Here is a 21,612-nt window from a genome sequence, read left to right on the forward strand (position 1 = left end):
GCACACAAGCTATCAATCACCAAAGGGTTCAGCAAACTGATCATTTATTAATGAAAAAGAACAGCCATGAATTTCTAACTGAGTTCGTCTAGTCTTCTTATTTATCATAGCAGATCAAACAATGGGAGTCAAAACAGGCTTAAAAGGGGAGGCGGTTGCAGGGAATAACTTATTCACAGGCAGACAGTGGAAGGTTATTAATGAAAAGGAAAAGACTAGGGGACGTGAACGGAGAAAGTGAGAGAGAGTTCAGTAGGGAGAGGAGTTATTGGGAGAATGATGCTTTGACAGCAGGATGCATGTCTGCATTAATGCTCCCACAAAAGGCAATTTCCCTCCAGCTGGCAGTGCATATCCACCATAGGTAGCAAGGTGAGCTGTTTTTGTCCCGAGCGAGGGGAAGAGAAGACTTAATGTATTTTTTTTTTCTGTAGCTCAGCTGCTGTTAGTTGACTCCATAGAGAGGCTGCTCAGGGGCACTTCACTGATCTTCGGCTTCCACTAGAATGCACTCCAGGCTGTGGAGTTTGCAAACCCACTAACACAGAGTCTGGGGAATAGTTGAATATTTGGTTCCCTCTCCACTGGTGGGCAAGAAAGAAATAAAACAACAGACCAATAGATAATTCAACAGAAATATCAGGCTTATATAAGTTCAGCAAAAGTTCATCAAACACTTCCTGACAGAACAAATAAGAATAAGGCACTAGCAATTGCTTTTATGCTATTTCTTGCTGGTGTAGAGAGGAAAATCACTGTGATATTGATTATTTTTATTGATCAAATTATCAATGATCAATTATCAATATTGATCAATTAAGTTTGATTTATTTGAAAGGATCTTGAACGAATCTACAGGTCACCCAAATCAGACATGAGGTATTTAGAGTATGAAGTTGTAGGTTGTGCATGGACTGAGCCCTGTAGGCTGCATGGGTGTTCCTGTCAAAACTGTCTAATCACTGAGAGGCTCAGATTGACAGAGCATCAGCCAATCTTCTTCAGCTGCAGGGCTACTCTCGGCAGCCTGGATGATGCAACAGAATTTACACATAGGATGCCAACTTGGCAATAGTAAAGCAATCATAAAGAGATTTCTGTTAACAGAAGGCATTATTGGTGTTTTTCCACTTCATCACTATTTCAACACAACTAAACCACATTAGTTGGTAAATTCCTGCACTAAAAATTACACAGTTTGCAAATTTCATTCACCAACTGCTTTGTCTCAATCAAGGTCATAAGCACAGCATTGGAATATACCCTGAACAGGATCCATGCACACACACACACACACACACACACATACACAAACACACATGCATGCACACACAGACAATCACACCTAAACACACTGTAGCTTTTGTTTTAAAAAGTAAAATAAAAAGGAACAGTTTTTGCATTTATGGGACAGCCAAATGTCTGCACATGGACAAAACTGTGGACAACAAGGATAATCTCCTTATAGGGAATTTGGTTCCTGCCAAGAGATACAAACATGTGTTAACCAAACAGCGTGTTAACGATGCAGCGGTCTACTACATGTGACGTATCCCATGTGGCACGCATGCTTCTGTTTTTTTTTATACCCTATAGAGTGCCACTGATCAGCTAAAACACCAAATAATTAACCATAGAGGCAATTGCCCCTAGTGCCAGACATGCAAACACACACACACACACATTAATAGCTACTCTTACTATCCACCTTCTAGTATGTTTCCTGACAGTTGAAGCAAACCAGAGTGTCCAGAGGAAACCATAGAAGCCCATGAACATATCTATCAAATATATATATATATTATAATATATGCTTCGATCTGCTTCCCCAGTACTGCCTTCACCTTCACCCAGTCATTCAACCAGTGTTGTTGAACACTACACAGCATTTAGTGTCAAAGATCTGAATCCATATATTTCCAAAGCACTGCATTCATGATTCTGAGCAAGCAGGCAAATCCTTTTATTAATATTACAGCTAGGTGGCACACTGTTGATAACAGCACAAATATCTCTCTAAAACATGACATCATTGGATGATGTAAGGGTCTGGAGAAAGATAGAAATTCATGGAAGGTGTTATTTGGTAGGGGCAACAGCAAAGGTAAAGGTTGAGATGTTGTCTCCCTCTGGTGGTTGTCAGAGCAATGCTAATATGTGCAAGGTGCTGTACGTCTTAATGCAGACTGGAAACTTGGATTAGAGTATCATAACCTATTAATATTTTATGCATCTTAATTTGAGTGCATAGTGTCTAACATGTAAACTTTAGTATGCTGTGCATGAGAATTAGGAAACACTGTCATCAGAGAAAATGACTTGCAATGTAAGTGAATGGATCAGAGAATAATGCAATTACATAAAGAGTCAACTGAAGAGTAGACTAATTCCTTGTGCATATGAGTGATGAGGGAGCCTTTCCCAGGATTACACCATGGATGGGACACAACTCCATCTCCATCTCTCAGTGCACAAAACACACACACATACACACACACACACACAAACCTAGGGTCAATTTTGCATAGCCAGTCCACCTGTCAGCAAGTTTGTTTGTATTTTGGGAAGGGAACCAGAGGATACAGAGGAATCCCACATGGACATGAGGAAGAACACACAAACAGTGGCTTAAGCTCAGGATCAAACCAGGCACTGTGCAGTGGCAATGCTACCCACTCACACGTAAAGAAAATATGTTTTAAATTACACAAAATATCAAAAGATTCTAAAGAACTGAGTTACAGTTCATTAAACTGTGAATAGGTCTTTTCTATTCTGAATTAATACAGGTAAATGTAGAGAGATAATGCAGCCAAACCATTGCGCTTAATGACAGTTTAATGAGACTTTGATGGCTCTTCTATCTTCATTCTACCAAAGATAATTTGCCACTTTCTCCAAATTATTTCCTCTTCTCAATCAAATTGATGATGCATGAGAAGTCTATTAGAAAGCAACACCTATGAAGCGACCACAAGAGCTTTCTCACCACCGCATCAAATGGCACACACAATGCCTTCATTTTTCATGCTTAGAATAAACAGATGTCACACACCGTTCTATGAAGCAGTCCCAAACCACACACTGCTGAGGGAGCACTATTTCTCCGACTCGTATTTGTGAGGTCTTATCTTAGTGTGGACTGTCCTAAAGCGCCGAGTGCATACTTACACCCACAACTCTATCACAAACCAATTTATCCTCATTGTGTAGGAGTGAAGGAGGGTTTCAGTGTGCTCCCTTGACGAGAGTGCTCAGCCCGAAAAGCTGGTTGCACTTGATCAAGTGGAGCACGCTTGGAGCTTTGGGACTGCCTGATCGAGATGGAGCTGAGAGGAACTCAATGCCTCCTAGAGACAGTGATTGATGAAGGGAATCTCCCTGTCTGCGAGTCCTACTGCCACGGATTGGACTGATTGGAGATGTTATTGAGATTCTGGGAGAGTAATATGTCTTTCATCTAACTGATGCGCCATACATTGCTGTATGAACAGCAAAAAACAGAAATATTGTCCACACATGCTTTTTCTTTCTGTCTAAGTAGAAGGGTATAAGGAAGTGTATCGTAGGTTAGGTAATAGTAAGGTTAGAGTACACTTTACTAAGCATGATCAGAGCATGAGAACTAAAACTTTTGGAGATGATTTCACACTTCTGGATTATTTTCCTCTTTCTATTAATATTGGAGTTTTTATCCACTTGTCTAGTTACTTTAATGTTTTCTTCCTGTGGGGTCTCTGAGAGTTTTTCTTTGCCATTTTTACCTCTTGCTTCATCTTTACGGATCTAGACCTACATGTGAATTTATGTAAAGCTGCTTAGTGACAACATCTATTGTTTAAAGTGCTATGTAAATAAAATGGAATTGAATTGAATTGATCGCTGCTTCCAGTAACCTCCTCAGACACCATCGCCTTAATAAATGAGAGTGCAGCAGACAGGAAACATTATAATTATTGACACCCAAACAATAAATAAATAAATAACCTTAATCGGTTTATGCAGTGTGTCAATCAGAATGTTGCAATATTTAGAAGTGGAAGAAGTTTTCATATGTTATACTTGAGTTAAGAAGATGTTGTTTATGGTCTGGTATATCACTGCCTTTCACATTTTAGTGCTTTCCCTTTTCTAGCTCACCCAGTTCATTAGCATGTTAATTAGCATGAAATTGAATTTGAAGCAAGAAAAACACCAGTGTGTACAATGCAGTGGTGCTCCAGAACCAGGACTGAGAAACCCTGGCTTAATGAAAATGGAAAGATATGTAGCTTCTATCATATAAATATACTCCTTTTATAGTCATCTCTTACCCATCGTTGAAGTCTAGGATTACGTCTTTGTTTGAGAAACAAGACACACAGAGGAGTCTGTTAGCTCCTACAGAAGTGTAATTCTGGTTGTTCTCAAGCTTTGGTTCTCTGCGTAACAGCATTCCATCTAGAGTGCACAACCTCCCAGAGGTTTCCTGGTCCTGTAAGCCTGCTCCCAGTTCCCTTTTAAATCCTCATGTGATAATAAACATGTTGCATATATCCTACCTGTGTACAGCTGCAGCAATCTTTTCCACTCATTACAACAGTGAGTACATTTATTGAGCTGGTGAGTGTATATTTTGGGAATATCTGAGCTGGATGAATATCTCCACTGGTAAACACACTCCAGAAACGGATCAGATTCTGAATTCAGAAAGAACAGTTTAGAAATTATATTATTTAGAAATGATCCCCTGATAGGTATAATTATGTGAATAATTATGTGCTCAGTGCAGGAATGAAAACAGCAAATGATGGTCTGACTTGGAGTTTGCCAAAAGAGCTACACTTCACTTTTGCCTTAGGGTTTTGCCATTAAAACTTTCCAACAGGGAGACATTGAAATTAAAACTCACTTGATGGTGCACGGCTCATTAATGTGTTTCCTCCAGTGTGCCAGGACAATTATTTTGCTGTGAACCACAGGTCAAATCTGTGATGGAGACAAAATGAACAGCTCCCTGCTGAGCGTCCGTTGGACATATTGAGCTGTCATTCATTTAGAGATTTGACATATTTCTGCCACTTTGAAGCTCTAATGGGCAAGCTTTCTTATTTGTGGTTCAGGCATAAAGCAGTCATAAAAAACATAAAAGGTGACCAAGAGTAAGGCTGAACCTTCATGCAGAATCAATCATAATTACAGAGAGAATTATTCTATGCTCGGTTAACACAGGCCACATAAATTCAGGTGGAAAAATCATAAAAATACTCTGAAGCATGAAAGACTAAAGGTACACAGAAAACCAATTTGCATTTACAACTTCTCCTAAGAGAACAACAGGTGATAAACACAGTCGCAGACCACATTTCATTATGTGATAAACAGACGATAAACAACATTACAGACCACTTTCATTACGTGCACTATTATAAACAGACGACAATTATTCGACTCGAGGCTACACGGCGTTGTCAATAGACTTGTTTGCCTTTCTTCAGTGCTACTCTTATAGGCATGAAGTCAGTCGAGCTCTGCAGTGGTCACACGCAACACTGTAATTTATTTACAGGAGTGTATTGATCTGAGAAAGCGAGCCATTTACGAATGCATGCTATGAATCTTCGTATAATGGCGCTCTGACAGATTAAATCATATTGCAACACTGTTATGGCTATCTGCCTCTGAAATCTGTTAGTTATGTTTACAACACTGGCACAAAATTATCTCTTTTTTTTAAGCAAGGTTTCTCTGAAAGACCCTGAAACACTACAGCTACGAGTTTTCCACTGGAAATCATATACAGTGCATTTCCTCTAATAAGCTGATGCAATTGTCAAAGAACACAGAAAGTTACCGATAATATAGTAATACCTTTTTTTGTTTGTTTTCAAGTTATTTTTCAAGTTTAGCAGAGCATTATTGTGCCCTTTGCACCAGTTTGTAATATAATTATAAGTTTATATTCCTTTCTTCATGGTGTTTTTGTTGTATATGCCAACTGCTGTTAAAAAGAAAACAAGTTATAAACTCCTGGGTTTAGCAGTCAGTGTTTTTGATGGGTAACTGATTTTACAGGGACTAAAGATTATTAAAGCTATTTGAACTATATCTCACCTTGTTGATTTTCCTTAGAACAAGCTTTACTAAAGGTCTGTCTACTGCAGGTGGTGTAACCGAGCCAGCAGGGCTAAACCTGGTTGTTTTTCACACATAAAATTCATCAGCACAAAACTTAATTTTTTTGCCAGTCACAGTGGAGTATTTTCTGTTAATATAGACGTAGGATTATTTAGGAATTTTGTGAAATCAAGCACAACCCTAGTAGGATGAGGAAACAAGACTGAGGCTGATTTCTTTGAATGTCAGAGTCTAGATTCATGCAGCTGATCAGTGATAGTCCTGTTTAAGGTTCTTACTCAGAGTGAAACGTATTTTTCAGCCTCGGTCACTGATATGTCATCCTCAGTGATTGAGATGGCTCATGTGAAATACATAAATGTGAACAAGGTGAATTACATACTCATTATCATTCCTGTTATTCCATGATATTCCCAAAAGTCAAACTATTGATAAATACTGTACTTATATAGACAGCAGCATGCAGTAGACAGACTTTGACATTAACATAGTCCATCTTTATCGATGCTCACTTCAAGTGCATTTGAATTTGTTACCCCAAGTTACTGTATTCAAACAACTATAAAACTATATAATATTGACCTGAGACCATGATCGATGGCCTTTTGGTAAATAAAACATATTCCCATTTCTGTTTTTTTGTGGCAGCAGGCTGATGGAGCAATGGTCATCCACTTGTTCCACATATTCTCAGGAGCTGCTGGTGAAAAGAAAACACTAAGTAACATTACTGTTTACTAAAAACAATGAATTCATTTAAATTTATTGAAATTCATTCCTCTCTAAAAGTAAGTGAGGAAGTTAGGAGAAAGTAGAAGGCAGCATCCTGGAAGGATATCTTTTTCTGTAACCACAGAGTAATTTAGCCATATGCAGTTAGCAGACTTCAGCTGTTACACTGAAAACCAGCCAAGCAGAAAAAAACAGTGTGCAAGCCCATTGCAACCACACAAGATGTGCTGATATAATATTCTCCTTTCTATACAGTTCATTCTGAAACAAAATAAAAAGGTTCTTAATGAAAGTTCAATAATAATTTAATTCTGCACTTCCGCAAATTGGAAACAAGCATTCTGATAATGGAGCAGGCTTCTACACCACAGCTATGTGCAATTTAAGCATGTGTAATTAATTTCCAGCTAACTCAGATTTAATTAAATGCATAATTAACTGTGACATAAACATAGGTGTTTCTAGGACGTGTTATTAATTATTTAAATATATATTTGATCGAGGCCTAAGATTACTTGCACACTTTAGAAAAGCATAATAAATTACAAGATACAACTACAGGTGGTGGACAAAATAATAATACACATAAAACCTTATATTAATATTGTTAGAATAATAACAAGTAGGTAACCCTACCCTTCCAGCTTTAATCCTTCTTGGAACTCTTGTCGTATATCCTGAAATTTTTTTTTTCTTTTATGCAGGGATAGTGGACCAGGTCAGGAAAACATCCTTCCAGTTCTTTGAGGGATGAACTATAGTGATATCTGCTTTGCAGTCTGAGCTCCAGAGGTTCCCATAAAGGATCAATGATGTTTAAATCTGGTGATTGAGGAGGCAGTGGAAGGCACACTCAATTCTGGTGTTTATCGAACCTCTCTTGTGTAATTTTGTCAATATGTATGGGGGTATTATAATCCTGGAATGTTATTTGGAAAGAGTATACTATAGGGTGGCCCTGGTCCTGTAAAATAACCTTATATTTGTTGTCTGTTATAATACATCCATGATATAGTTATCTAAATTATTATGTATCTTCCACCATATTTAACAGCTGACAGTAGACAGTGTGGGTTAAATGCAGCTTTTCGTTTTATGAAATTTTTATGATGAAATCTGTCACTCAAGTTAGGCACATATTTTGGACATTTGTACACCAAGTTATATTTATTGGTTAATATAAAAGCTTTTCAAATGGCAGCATTGATTTCAGCTTTGTGAAGCTCATTATGTGCAGGTTTTTTGTTTGTTTGTTTTTGGACATAGAGGTCCTTTGTATTTTTTGGAGATTTTGCAACTGACCTGTAAAGTATCTATCTCTGTTGGACCTCTGTACCTATTTGATGATGCTGTTTGTCCATGTTTGCTATATGATGCTATGATTATTGAGACATTACTCTTAGAAAAATGTTCGAGTTTTTGTGATTGATGCAGGTTGCAGAGGGGGGCATGGTCAAGGGTCAGCTGTGGGCGGAGAGAAGGTTGGTCTAAATGGCAGGTAATACGTGAAGATTCTCTCTCATTAGACCGAATTTACTTAGGTGTGTCACCATGGGAGAGAGCGAGAGAGAGAGCGAGGCAGAGATGAGCAAAACAGAGATGTATGTGTACTGTATATGCAAAATAAAATAAAAGTAATGAAACGGGAAAAATAAAGAATCTGTTGGAGATTTCCCAAGCCTTATTCCCCCTGCACCCCAGGAACATGTAACAGTGCACCTGCAACTTGTGCATCCACTATTTGGCTTTTCTGCAAGTGCTAACTCTAAGACATCTTTAATAGCTGATAGATGTCAGAAATCACCCAAATGTAACTCCAGAGATTCTACTAGAGCAAGGATCATCATTTCCTGTCATGGAGGACTAGATTTTGGCACAGTCTAATGGTTTTCTTGCTCCAAAACTCCTACTAAGCCTGGTAATTAATTGTTGTGTTAAACCAGGTGCTTTTGTGCAAGGAAGTCACGAAACCTTGTTGATTTTTTAAGCCTTCCGGACTACTGCACACCAGCTGCCTTCAGAGTCCAAAGAGGTAAGAGGTTTTATTCTGTTGTTGTTTTGAAAATGAAATAATCTGCAGTTCTGACTTCATAGGCATGTAGTGCTATACAGCCAAGACCATTCTAGGTATACACCACTGAAAGCTCTACAAGCACTCTGGTCTTCATATACACACTATATTGCCAAATGTTTTGGGACACTCCTCCAAATCTTTGAATTCAGGTGTTGTTTTTCAGGGGTTGGGCTCAGCCCCTTAGTTCCAGTGAAACTCTTAATGCTTCAACATACTAAGACATTTTGGATAATTTCATGGGACCAGTTTGGGGATGGTCCCTTCCTGTTCCAACATGACTGCACACTTTTGCACAAAGCAAGGTTATGGTTGAGCAAGTTTGGTGTGGAGGAACTTTACAGTGTCCTGACCTCAACCCAATAGAACACCTTTGGGATGAATTAGAGCGGAGACTGCGAGTCAAACTTTCTCGTCCAACATCAGTGCCTGACCTCACAAATGTGCTTCTAGAAGAATGGTCAAAAATTCCCATAAACACTCTCCTAAACCTTGTGGAAAGCCTTCCCAGAAGAGTTGAAACTGTTATAGCTCTAAAGGGCTGGCCAACTCCATATTAAATTCATGTGCATGTAAAGGCAGACGTCCCAGTTTTGACCTGGCTCACAGTCTCTACTCTAATTCATCCCAAACGTGTTCTATCAGGTTGAGGTCAGGACTCTGTGCAGGCCAGTCAAGTGCCTCCACACCAAACTCACTCAATCATGTCTTTATGGACTTCGTGCTTTGGTGTGCAGTCATGTTGGAACAGGAAGAGGCCATCTCCGAACTGTTTCCACAAAGTTGGAAGCATGAAATTGTCCAAAATGTCTTGGTATGCTGAAGCAGTAAAAGTTTCTTTCACTGGAACTAAGGGGCCAAGCCAAACCCCTGAAATACAGCACCTGAATTCAATGATTTGGAGTGAGTGATTCAAAGAGTGAGTGACTGACTAAGTTGTTACAAATTAGATTATCTCCTTGAGTAAAAAATCCGAATCTGAAATATTTACATGAAGTTCAGAATTTCTTAGTATTTAGTACATCCCCTCGTTGCTTGTTGAAATTAGACATGAGGAAGATCTGGCCTTCTGTACAGAGCAGATAACATAATAACACATTTGCTTGCATTCAAATTAGGACCTAGAAATATTTAATAATATTAAATATTCAAAATATTGAACAATATTGAAATATTTTTTAAAACTTCTATTTATTTCCAATTTTAAATGGACTTATACACCACACTGTATATTTGGTTTGTTTGATGGGTTGGTTTTTGTTTGACATCAATTTCAATTGTCACATATATTTTGATGTAATACATAGAAAGTGACTTCACTCTTTAATCATTTGCTTTAATAATATGTGTATATGCCAGAAAGATATTAAGTGTGATATGTTTTAGAAATAGTGTATTAAAATGTAATCACAATATGTCTGCATCACAATATTTTTGCAATATGTGACATCTTTGTAAATGTAATAAACATAAAGGCAATGTTTTATAAAGAACTTCGTAGATGTGGTAGCGCAAGTGGTTAAGGCTCTGGGTCGTTGACTGGAAGATCAGGGTTCAAGCTCCAGCATCGCCAAGCTGCCACTGTTGGGCCCTTGTGCAAAGAAATGATGGGATATGGATGGGATATGCAAAGAAAGAATTTGACTGTGCTGTAATGTATATGTGACAAATAAAGACAACTTAACTTAGATGTTAAATCGTCGTCTTTTTTTAGTGGTCTGGATACATTCAGTTCTCTCATGTGGCCGCTAGAGGGCAGCACAGTAAAGTATATTTCCAAGTTATTTTCCAGAACGTTATTCGTCCAAAATCAACAGGCATTGTAATAAATGATATATATTTTTATTTATGACTTAATATATACAAATACAAAGTAATACATGATAAAGGGCAATCTATAAAGTCCATAGCAAATGAAAAATATTAGAAATACATTCTTTACAGATTTAATTCCATAAGAATCACAGACACCATCCTCTTCAAAACATGTTGCAGAAAAAGTTTGAATATTTAATATTTATATAACAGTTTAGTACACTATCAGTCTAGAAAAGAAACAACAATATAATGATATTAAGGTTTTCTCACACACATCAGAATCAGATCAGAGTATCTATTGGCATCTCAGTATTCACTCTCTTGGCTACAAGGCTGCAAAACCCATTACTATAATCTCCCTTACCAGGGTGGGGTTGCTCAAATCTGGTCTTTGTCAAACTCACACACAAAGTACATGGTTAGAGAGCAGGCCACATCGACCCACTCCCCAGAGGAAACAAGCTCCACACAATCCTCATCTTCATAAGCATTATTGGGCTCTCCTTCCCGCCACTTAGTAAAGGTGCTCATAGGTGAGCGCTCCACATACACAAAATGTCCCTCACGCTCCAGGTCGTTAATGCCGATGTACACTCTGCTTAGACCAGCTTCTGTTATGTAGCCAGCAATGGCTCTGTTTGCACTGGCATCTTTGGGCATAGCCAAGTGCCCACCCCTGCCCTGGCAGTAGAGCTCGGCATCTCTGTAACGCTTCTCCTCCTTCACCAGCAGGTACACCTTACTGTCCGTCTCTTTAATGCCAGCGACAGCTGCAGGGGAGGGCAGTGCTGAAAAGTGAGCACTGGTATTTCTGTAATCACACTTCAACACCCAGTATATACAAAAATACACTGTACAAAGAAAGATAAAGCTGTGAGTGCTTTTTTTTGTCAGTCAAAGATTTGGATATTGTTGGTATTGGGCGATTTGTGTAACTGACAAAATAGCATTTATTACAAGAAAAACCTCTTATTATGAGGGAAATGTTATAAAATCAACACAGTTTGTCTTTTTTTCTTTAATGGTTACCAGTTGATATTTTCTGATAAATGACACAGTTGACAGTAAAATTTTACTTCATGCTTTTTTCATAATAATGATGGGTTTATTTATAGTAACAAAATGCTTCTTCTGTTACAGCAAGATGCTTATAGGATTTTTTTTTTCTTTAGTGGTAGCAGTGCATTTATGCAGTTTGGTATTAAAGCAGAGAAAGCACTAACATTTGACCTGTGTGCTCTGTATAATATCAGAGATAGGACTCTGGATTTGAAGCTTTGTTTTGGGCTTCATTTCAAGGACATACCTTTTTTAATGAACTTCAGTTCACTGGTTAACTGCGCCACTTGATTATCCATTTCACCAATCATCTTTCGCAAGGGTCCACACTCACAGGGGAGCCCTGGTGCAACAAACCAGATGTCTCGTCACAAATTTAGCCAAACTTATGTAATGTTTAGATATTTATAGAATTAAATTAAGCTTAGAGTTAAAATCTCACCTGGCTCTCCATTTTCACCTTTGGGACCTGGCTCTCCCATATCACCTTTTAAACCTATAAACATGTTGTCAGCATTTGTTTTAAGACTTTTCAAGTTATTAAAAAACGAATCACTATTTGAATATGCTAGCCTACTCCACCTTTTAATCCGGGGGGACCCATTTTTCCATAACGTCCCATGATACCTTTTTGTCCTTTAAGTCCAGGAGGTCCTGCAAGATGAGACAAATTGTAGCATCAAAATGCAAAAAACAACAAAAAAAAAGCCTTCTGATAAGATTAATGGTGCCTGAAATGCAGTTTTAGATTTGCAATTATGAGTACCTCCAACCCATTTTTCATTGAATTATCACTTAATCTTCATTAAAGGCTGTGGTAAACACTTGTCATCATTACTGCATTCTAGCCTTTGCAGTAAGATGACATTTGAACTCATTGAACATTCTGCAATTCTGCAGTCCCTAAATGTCATGAAAGCCAGCAGAAACTCACATGGTACATCCGACCAATTACATTAGTCCTCTGTGGACTTAAGTTGTGACTGTAATTATTTTATAGTCACTGTTATTTAATAGTTTGCAAACATTTTACATTTTCACTAGCAGTCAATCATCACAGTACCCGACTCTCCAGGTGGCCCCACTCTGCCAGGTCTCCCAGGCGCCCCTTTCTCCCCCTTCTCCCCGATTTCCCCTGTAACACACACACACACACTTAAAAAAAAACATTATATTTGTCCATTGACTACTTTACTTAACATCATATTACATCAACAAAATCTGAGCATTAACCTTGTTCCAACACTGGACCAGACATTTACATTAGAATCATTTACTTTTATCTGGCACATTTTCCCAAAGCTACAGACATAATCCACATTATCCAGTATCCCTGTAGAAATATATAATAGCATAATGGTACAAACAGAAAACTAGTTATGCTTCTGGTCATGTTTTAGTGTTCAGCGCTGTGCTGCAGTGTAGTGTGTTGTACCTTTAAGTCCCGGAACAAGGATTTGGACTGAGCAAGGCTCCTCTGCAATATGCTGACCGTGAACTGATTCCAGTACCATGAGACTCAACAGCGTGACCAGTACACACATCCCCAAGCTTTCTCCACTCATAATGCCAGTACTACTGCTGCAATAAAATGTATAAACAGTTATAACTTTTAAACACTACAATATGTAATTAAATACGTTTCCAAATGAGTGATTCAGGATAAAGAAGTGGATAAAGGTTCTGTGGGGCATGAAAGCACACTAAAGTTAACATTAATGTTAGCCTGTAATATATACAAGAAAGTAGCATTAATTCACATTAACAGTGTCATTAAGCAGAATGATCGATTTTGTCTCAGCCAGCAGTGGAAAAGCAAATAATCCTAGTAAAGGATAATAGTATTTTTTGCCTTTAGTGTGCAAACAAAAGGCCATAGATGGAATAATAACACCCACGCTGACTGGTCACAGAGAGGGACACTGTATTTGCCAGGCAAATATATAAAGCTCCTCAACAGCTTATGCCATTTCTCATGCTGTAATCTACCCCCATTTACAAGCAGAGCAGGTATCAAATGCCCATGAAATAAAAAAGGTGAGACCTGAAGGTCCATTACCTCCAACAGGAAGCACTTACTGATACCATCAGCTTTATTAATCTCTTCATTAAATCTAAACAAATATAAACTGCATAATAGCAGCCGGACATATTAAGGGAAGGGACTTACCTTGTGTGAGAAACTCACACCCAGTGTGTGTTTGTGCAGTGCTGCGGTCTTCAGATTGAAGCCTAAGCAATGCTTGTGGTCAGCTTGGCATGTCTTGTCTCTCACGTCTGCAGCAAGAAACAAGCCAGAGAGTGAGTTTGTATGTATAAACACACAGATAAGACTAGCTCTGCTTCACTTCTTTCTGATAAGAGCATGCAAAAGCAGTGGGGTCATTGGCAGTGCTCCTCTCAACAGATAGCCCACAACTCAAACCGAACCATTCCCTAAATTCATTAGCTTTCACAGTGCTAGCATGGAACTGGGGGGAAGATGTGGTGGGATTGCTTAAGCTTTATATTAACATTCTCTTAACTGATATTATTTAATCTTTTAATTAATAATTATTTATTTAATAGCTAACTTCAATAGAAGTAATATTTAAGTCACTAATACTCACTATTACTTGTGTGTTAAATAATAAATAAAATAATCCGAATGATCAGCACTTTCATAAACCGTTGTTCATTCCAGCAATGAGTAAAAAATAAGCCTGGAATGACCAATATGATGCGACCTCTTAATGAATACGTTTGCAGATGGTTAGTGGCAAAATGTGGAGCTAAGGCTGAATACAGATACAGCTTTCAGTATGTTATCAACATTTAGATTCTGTAATTTCATTTTTGCTACATTAAGTGGATTTGTGGTCATGGGTCTAAATAAACATTACTTAGGGCAGGTGTGTGTCATTAACATTTGAACAAATCAATTAATCAATAAATACATTACTCGTGATTTACAGATGTTGAAGTTTTATTATTCGTTAATGTTAACTAATGCAGTTAGTAATGTTAGTTAATGGAAATTTAATGTAACGCATTAGTGATATTGTTAATGCATGAGACTTCTTGTTAATGGTGAAGGAAACTGTTGAAAACAGGCTGCAATGTATACTGTCTTCCACAGGGTGACACCAGATGTATAAAGGTTCCATTGGGATCCATTCACTCTGTATATTTCATTCTCTACCCATTTATATGAACCTAGTGGAAAACATGTTTGCATGCACTGAACCTCCTTATATCTCCATGTGGGGTCTGAGGCTATGGCCATTAAGTGGCAGCAATCATCATCCATGTGGAAAAGTAGAATGTTGATGAAGTAGCTGGTCAGATCACATGTTGCCTAGAGCGTCAATGCACTGCATGGCATCATAACACTGTCAGGAGAAACTTATGATGAGAAAGAAACTCAGCAGTAATTTTCCACAGATATCAGATTTAATGCATCAAGACAAATAGAGAGCAAAGTCACAGTGTAATGATTAAATGAAGAACGATTTTTTTTGTCAGCAAAGGGAATCAATTTGACATATGCTTGGAAAATGAAGGATGATGTAAGTATTCCCAGTTCATAATGTATATATACAGGGCATACTGTAGAATGTTTATCAGCTGTGCAAACAGGGTGAATGACTGCAGTTTTTCCTCTCTGTCTCGGATACAAGCACCACAAGAGTGCACCCCCCCCTTACACACACACACACACACACACACACCAGTGCACAGTCTCATAGTCAGTAATTGTATTCCAATATGGTAAGTGTATCAGACAAATTGACCATTCACAAAGCCTAAATTAAAAAGTTATAGTCGTTTTTTTATTCATGGTAGATCTACTTCTGTTAATTTGTACTTTCTCACACTTATCAGTCAATTAAAATTTGCAAAAACCAGAGGATTAATCTGCTGTTCAATGAAATCCTATTACATGACTACAACTGGTGCTACACAGAGTCATTACAGATTCAAGTGCATTTGAAAAAGTCAATTTTGCACCTTTTTGCAGCCAACCTAATTTCATATCTTACTTGTGCCATGTTTATTGATCCTACAAATCTCATCCTCCTCACTAAACACTCTAGTATTCACGTTTTATCTGACAGATCATTCTCCGGGCAGGAAATCATTCACATGAGCATTTACACAAATTTACACAAAAATACAGAAGGTGACTAACAGATGTAAAGCTTGATTGATTTTCAAATATAACTTTAATTAAACTTTAAATATAACTTTTTTTGCATGCATTATTGCACTTTATGTGTGTTGTACTGTAGTTTACAATTGACATTTACAGCATTTACAGATTCCTCTATCCAGAGCACTCACAGAAGTGCTTTCTAGTCGCTAATAAAAACATATCCTCATGCTAGATCACTAGGTCAGGGTCTATGAATATCATCAAGAAGTTTTCTATTAATTAAAGTCATTTTCTATTATTGGCATTAATTAAAGAATATCCAGCACAAACCCATAAATTTAGACAAAGTAAAACTAATCATTTGATTATTATATAACAAAATGCTGCTGAATAAATGAAGGACAGAAGATTTAGTGCAGATGAAGGAAAGGAAGATTAAAGACTGATATAATATTTCAGAGGATGAAAGCTGGCTTATAAATCAGTTCCATTTGTCTTGGCATTCTCTATTAATGGCATGCAACATTTACGGCACTCTGGGAAAAATTTATTCACATGTATTTTTGTAATTTATCTCTAGATTTTGTCTTTTGCAGGTGCTGTTATAAATAGGTATTACTGGCACAAAAGTGAGCTGAAATAAATTTCACTTCTGCCTCCCTGCTTTTATTTCTTTCACCATTCAGTGGTCATTTTGTGTTTTTCCAGTCCTCTATGTGCTTAACCTTTTATGGAGTTTTGTGGACAACACTAAATGTAAACAAGCTAACAATAGCTAAATTGCTATTAGCACTAGAGTTTATTGTTTAAACCTTTAGTAATGATTATTCATATAATTACATGACTATCAGTGCACTTGTGGCATTTACAATAAAAAATGTTTCCGTTGATGTTGATAAGGGTTCGGATAATTCTGTGATTCAGTGTACCACAGCAAGCAATTTAGCAACCAGTGTAGAAAATTATAGGGAAAAATAGCTTGGAACCTATTTTGTGACTTTAATCAAGAAAGTATAATAAACAATTTTTTTTTCATGTGGTGAAAATGCAATTTTAGACTGTTTCTGAAATAGTAATTAACTAGTTTATGCTAATTAGTAATTAGCATTTAGCACAAAGGGACAAAAGTATTGAGAAGGTGTTTATAGACTACATTGCCATTCCTGCTGCATTGTGTAGATCCAACACAGCATGCCTACTAGAGCCTTAAATCAAATTACTTCTTCCTAACTCAAAGACCACCTGTATAGGGAAGTGACACATCTGGATTACAAGCTAATCAGACACATTTATCATCAACATAAAGTCTATCCAAACTATTATATAAAAAATCCATTATCATTATCACAGTGTCATTAAATTCCCTGGGATAAACAGATGTGTTAAATCATGCCATGTCAATTGCATCACAAACTAAGTACAGTAAAAGATTATTACACCAAACATAATCTAGAGTCATGAAACATGAATAAATAAATTACAGGTATCACATAAATGAAAACCTCTAGGCCAATTACTTCACAATAATTAGCTCAAACGAAGTGTCAGGCTGGCAATAATAGCTTCTCAGTGTCAGACTTGTCTGGTTCATTTTTTATTTAATTTTTTTTACTTATATCCCACAGAAAGGCTTTGACTGAGAGTATTTAAAGATATGCGGCACCTGCAGTTAGTAACACAGTTAGACCTCTTGAACAGCATTAACACACCATAACTTTCAATATGATGCTAAAATGCAGTAAAAACTAAAATGCATTAAATTACATATTTCTTTCAATGTTAATGAACTTCATCAGCATTCACCAATGTTTATTCCATCCAAGATTACAAATAAATCTAAATAATTTTGGAGATATGAGATCAGAGATAATTTTGCATGAACTAAATGACAATTTATAAATATTGATAATCAACTGTGCTGTAAAATATTAAAACCAGGTATTTAGCCTTATTCAGGAATTTTAATCTTTAATGAAAGCAAATATATTAATTTCATGAACTTTTATCCACCAAATGGACTTGATGAAACAAATAAAAATTGTCTGATGCTGGAATTTAGCTTCTGGATTGTTTGGTTCGTTATTTTCATCAGGAAAATATTAATTAAAACAAATGTCAGTGCTGATGTTCATGGACTGTCAAAGTTAATGGACATCAGTAATGTAAGTTAAGGGAACCTTAATGTCAAGCGTTACTAGTGCATTTAACTCAGCACATTATCCCAATGAATAATGAGAGATAATTATGCGCTCATCCAAGTGAATATAATGGATCCAAAGCACTTAGAACTCACATTTGCTGTAATGTAATGTCTCTGATATTGATTTGTTGGCTTATGCCATTATTTATTTATTTATTTACTCACTTAATCCCTCGCACAATAGGTGTGTTCTGGATTGACAATGACAGAGAGAGAGAGAGAGAGAGAGAGATTGTGTGTGTGTGAGTGTGTGTGAGAGAGAGAGAGAGTCTGTGTGTGTGTGTGTGTGTGAGAGAGAGAGAGAGAGAGAGAGAGAGAGTGTCTGGAATAAAATGGCCAGACTATGTGCAAAAAGCTCTACAAAACTGAAATGGTGAAAGCATTTCTTTGGGGTTACTGAGGCTAATGTTTGCATCATGTTTAGTCTATAAAAATTTTTCTATAAGCAATCATGTCCAAAAATAGTTGGACATTGATAAGGTTTTTGTTTTATTTGAGCTGTCTACCACAGTATATCGTATAATGATCGAATAATTAACATGAAGGCAAAGGACAGAATATTTGCATCATCACCCATATCAGGTGATCTGTATAAGTATTATACCACTTTTAATATTTGGTTCCTTTTGAAGGCACCAAAAAATAATTGGACAAACTGACAAATGGAAATCCTTTGCAGTCAGTGACTGTTTGATGTCTGGAACCCGCAGACATTATGAGATGCTGGGTTTCTTCCTTGGTGGTGCTCTGCCAGGATTTATTCCAACTGTCCTCAGTTCCTGCTTGTTCTTCTGATGTTTTGCTTTCTGAAAGTGAAATGTATGCTCAAATGGATTCAGGTCAGTTGATTCACCTGGCCATTGCAAAACATTTCATTTCTTTGCCTTAAAAATAGCAGGTGTGCACAGCAAGTCACCCAGGTCTAGTCCATAATCTCTGGCCAAGCTGACTAAACTGAGGCTACAGCTGGACATTTCACTGAAAACTGTCCAGTCATAAGCCTTCATCCGTGATCCCCTGAGAAGCAGATGCAACACTACAGCTAGACATTTAGCACATTTTCTGCTGAACTATGTTGTACACTGATGTCTCTCTCTCTCTCTCTCTCTCTCTCTCTCTATCTCTCTCTCTCTCTCTCTCTCTCTCTCTTTTTCTCTGTGATGTCTGTCTTTGCAATGGCTGACTGCACTGAAGTGACCTCAAGGGTCAGGGCCAACCAAAGAGATACCATTAGAGAATATAAGTTGAGAGTATACCTTACACACATATTTACTGTATATAATGTATATAATCCTTGGTCCTGAAAACTCAATACAGCTGTGTGTGTGTGTGTGTGTGTGTGCGCGTGCGTGCGTGCATGCTCTGGCATGTTTCATTTGTTTGTTTCTTTGTAAGTGGATGTGATTATACACAGGGTATTTTCATGTGGTTCAGACACCCTGGTAAAATCCTCAGAATATCAATGAACCCGTCCCATATTTCACAAACAACAATGCATACCATTAGCCACTACATGTTTGTACACAATGTTATTTTCTTTTGATGAAAAGGCAACCTTTCATTTAAGCACAATGCTTTATCTCTACAATCAAGTCACAAAAATCTGCAATCCAAGGAGTCCAGCATTTTCAGCCAGCATTTAATTGGTGGGATCTGTATTCCCTTGTCTGATAAACACTCATTATTTTATATATTAATGAACCTTTTGCAAAAGGAGGGTTACATTTCCCCTACAGTGCAGACTCTGATGAATAAACACAAATTACTTTGTAGTTTACACAAAACACACCTGTGTGTGTGTGTGTGTGTGTGTGTGTGTGTGTGTGTGTGAAAGAGCAGAAGACAGCAAGCAGGAAGGGTTCTGAGGTAATACATCTCCATCAGTTCTGGACAGAGCTACAAACAGCCCTGTACACTCATGAACCAACTGTAAAATCTGTATGGAAGAAATGATTTTTTTAGGGGAAAGAAGAGGGGAGAGAAACTGACATTGTCTCTCCTATTGACTCCAGGATCTCTGCCAACTCCAAAACAATTACATGTTCCCCTTAAGACAGCACTGATAAAGATGGTCGGTCATTTCTGATGGAAATGGTGGTGCAAAACCAGTAAGATGAAGCTACACTTTTCTGTATTGAATATCCAGAAAAAAGAAACATTTGGTACATTTGTTCTCCATAAGGCATTAATGGAAGATGAGGCCTGTCAAACAGATCAATATAAAATCTCTCCTTTTACACAATTAGATAAGCAGCAACCTGGGGTTCTATCAACTCTCAAACTCCATCTTTCACCATCTAAAATGTCCTTTCTCTCTTTCAGAAGTGATAATTTTAGCTTGGGGGCTTGGACCTGAGCAACTGACCTAGAATCAGCTGCTTCCAGCTGCTCTGACTCAAGTGTCAAAACATTCAAATGTCCAATTGGAACCTTGAGCTATATTAACCTCTATTATCACTATATAGTTATATAAACAGATTTCTATGTTCTATATTTCTAATGTTTGTTTGTTGATCATTTATATGTTGATATTTCATTTCATTTCATTTTATTCCATTTTATAATTTACAGTTATGTGAATCATTTATTCAACTCTTTTGTCCAAAGAGGCTTACAGAAGATTATCTGAAGTAGAAGTGATGAAAAAAAGATGTTATTAATGGAAAAAATAATGAAGCTTATAATCTTATTTAATCATTTTATTCCCTGATATACAGTTAAACATCTAAGATGAAAGTAATGAAATCTAGTTTTGATAGCTGGCCAGCACAGTTTCATAAAAAGAGCAGCAGGGAACAAGAGACACTAATGGAATCCATATAGAAACACTTAAGATATGTAGGTCACTTCCCTTAGGTCGGGTTTTACAATCACATGAGGACAAACTAACATACAGAGCAATCAGAAAACAAATATAATGTAAGTAAATACATATATCTTCTTTTTTTTTTAATGCCTCTGACTATCACAAACAAATGCAGAGCTGACAGATGCAAGGACAAGTACGAGACTCATGTAAAAAGTGTTTCTATTACTTTGCTTCAAGCAGCTCCAGCTAGACACGTAGTCTGGGTATAGCTTATATGTTCTGTGCCGTTCTGCCTGGCTTGCAGCACAGTGAAAGAGAGAGAAGTTTAGAAGGAGGTGAATGGACATGGGAGTATGTTGAATGGCCTGCGGGGCTGTGGGATTTTTCTCTCAAGCTACACTCTGGTGAAGGGTTCAAAGAGCACAAACGGCTCCACACACTTGATAGAGTTCTGGGCTCGGAGCAAGGTCTTGACCTCAGACTGCTACAGAATTTAACTGGGATTGAAATGTACCACTGCATTATAATGAGAATTTGCAGCATCCCTCAAGAGAGTATCAAAGAATTGTTTTTTTCTATAATTGTACACTATTACATCTGAATGCAAAATACTTTTATATAAAAGGTAGCAAACTGCTTGGAAAACACTGGATGTTAAGAATACTAATGCC

General features: G+C 37.3%; 1 protein-coding gene across 3 annotated transcripts; it reads right to left on the reverse strand.

Annotated features, from left to right (window-relative positions):
* Window positions 1-10,740: 10,740 nt before the first annotated feature.
* colec11 (collectin sub-family member 11) lies at window positions 10,741-14,080 on the reverse strand. Of its 3 annotated transcripts, none has more exons than XM_058398269.1 (7): window positions 13,968-14,080; window positions 13,233-13,378; window positions 12,861-12,932; window positions 12,380-12,451; window positions 12,240-12,293; window positions 12,045-12,140; window positions 10,741-11,508 (listed from the first exon to the last, which is right to left on the reverse strand). In XM_058398269.1, the coding sequence occupies exons 2-7, from the start codon at window positions 13,360-13,362 to the stop codon at window positions 11,117-11,119; spliced, it is 816 nt and encodes a 271-aa protein (XP_058254252.1). In that variant the 5' UTR covers window positions 13,363-13,378; window positions 13,968-14,080; the 3' UTR covers window positions 10,741-11,116. The 3 variants fall into 3 exon arrangements, with proteins under 3 accessions (XP_058254252.1, XP_058254250.1, XP_058254251.1); XM_058398267.1 differs by having other exon boundaries at window positions 10,741-11,526; XM_058398268.1 differs by having other exon boundaries at window positions 10,741-11,526; window positions 13,233-13,375; window positions 13,968-14,074.
* Between the last annotated feature and the right edge of the window lie 7,532 nt (window positions 14,081-21,612).

Source organism: Hemibagrus wyckioides, linkage group LG09, assembly GCF_019097595.1.
Source record: "Hemibagrus wyckioides isolate EC202008001 linkage group LG09, SWU_Hwy_1.0, whole genome shotgun sequence".
Taxonomy (NCBI): domain Eukaryota; kingdom Metazoa; phylum Chordata; class Actinopteri; order Siluriformes; family Bagridae; genus Hemibagrus; species Hemibagrus wyckioides.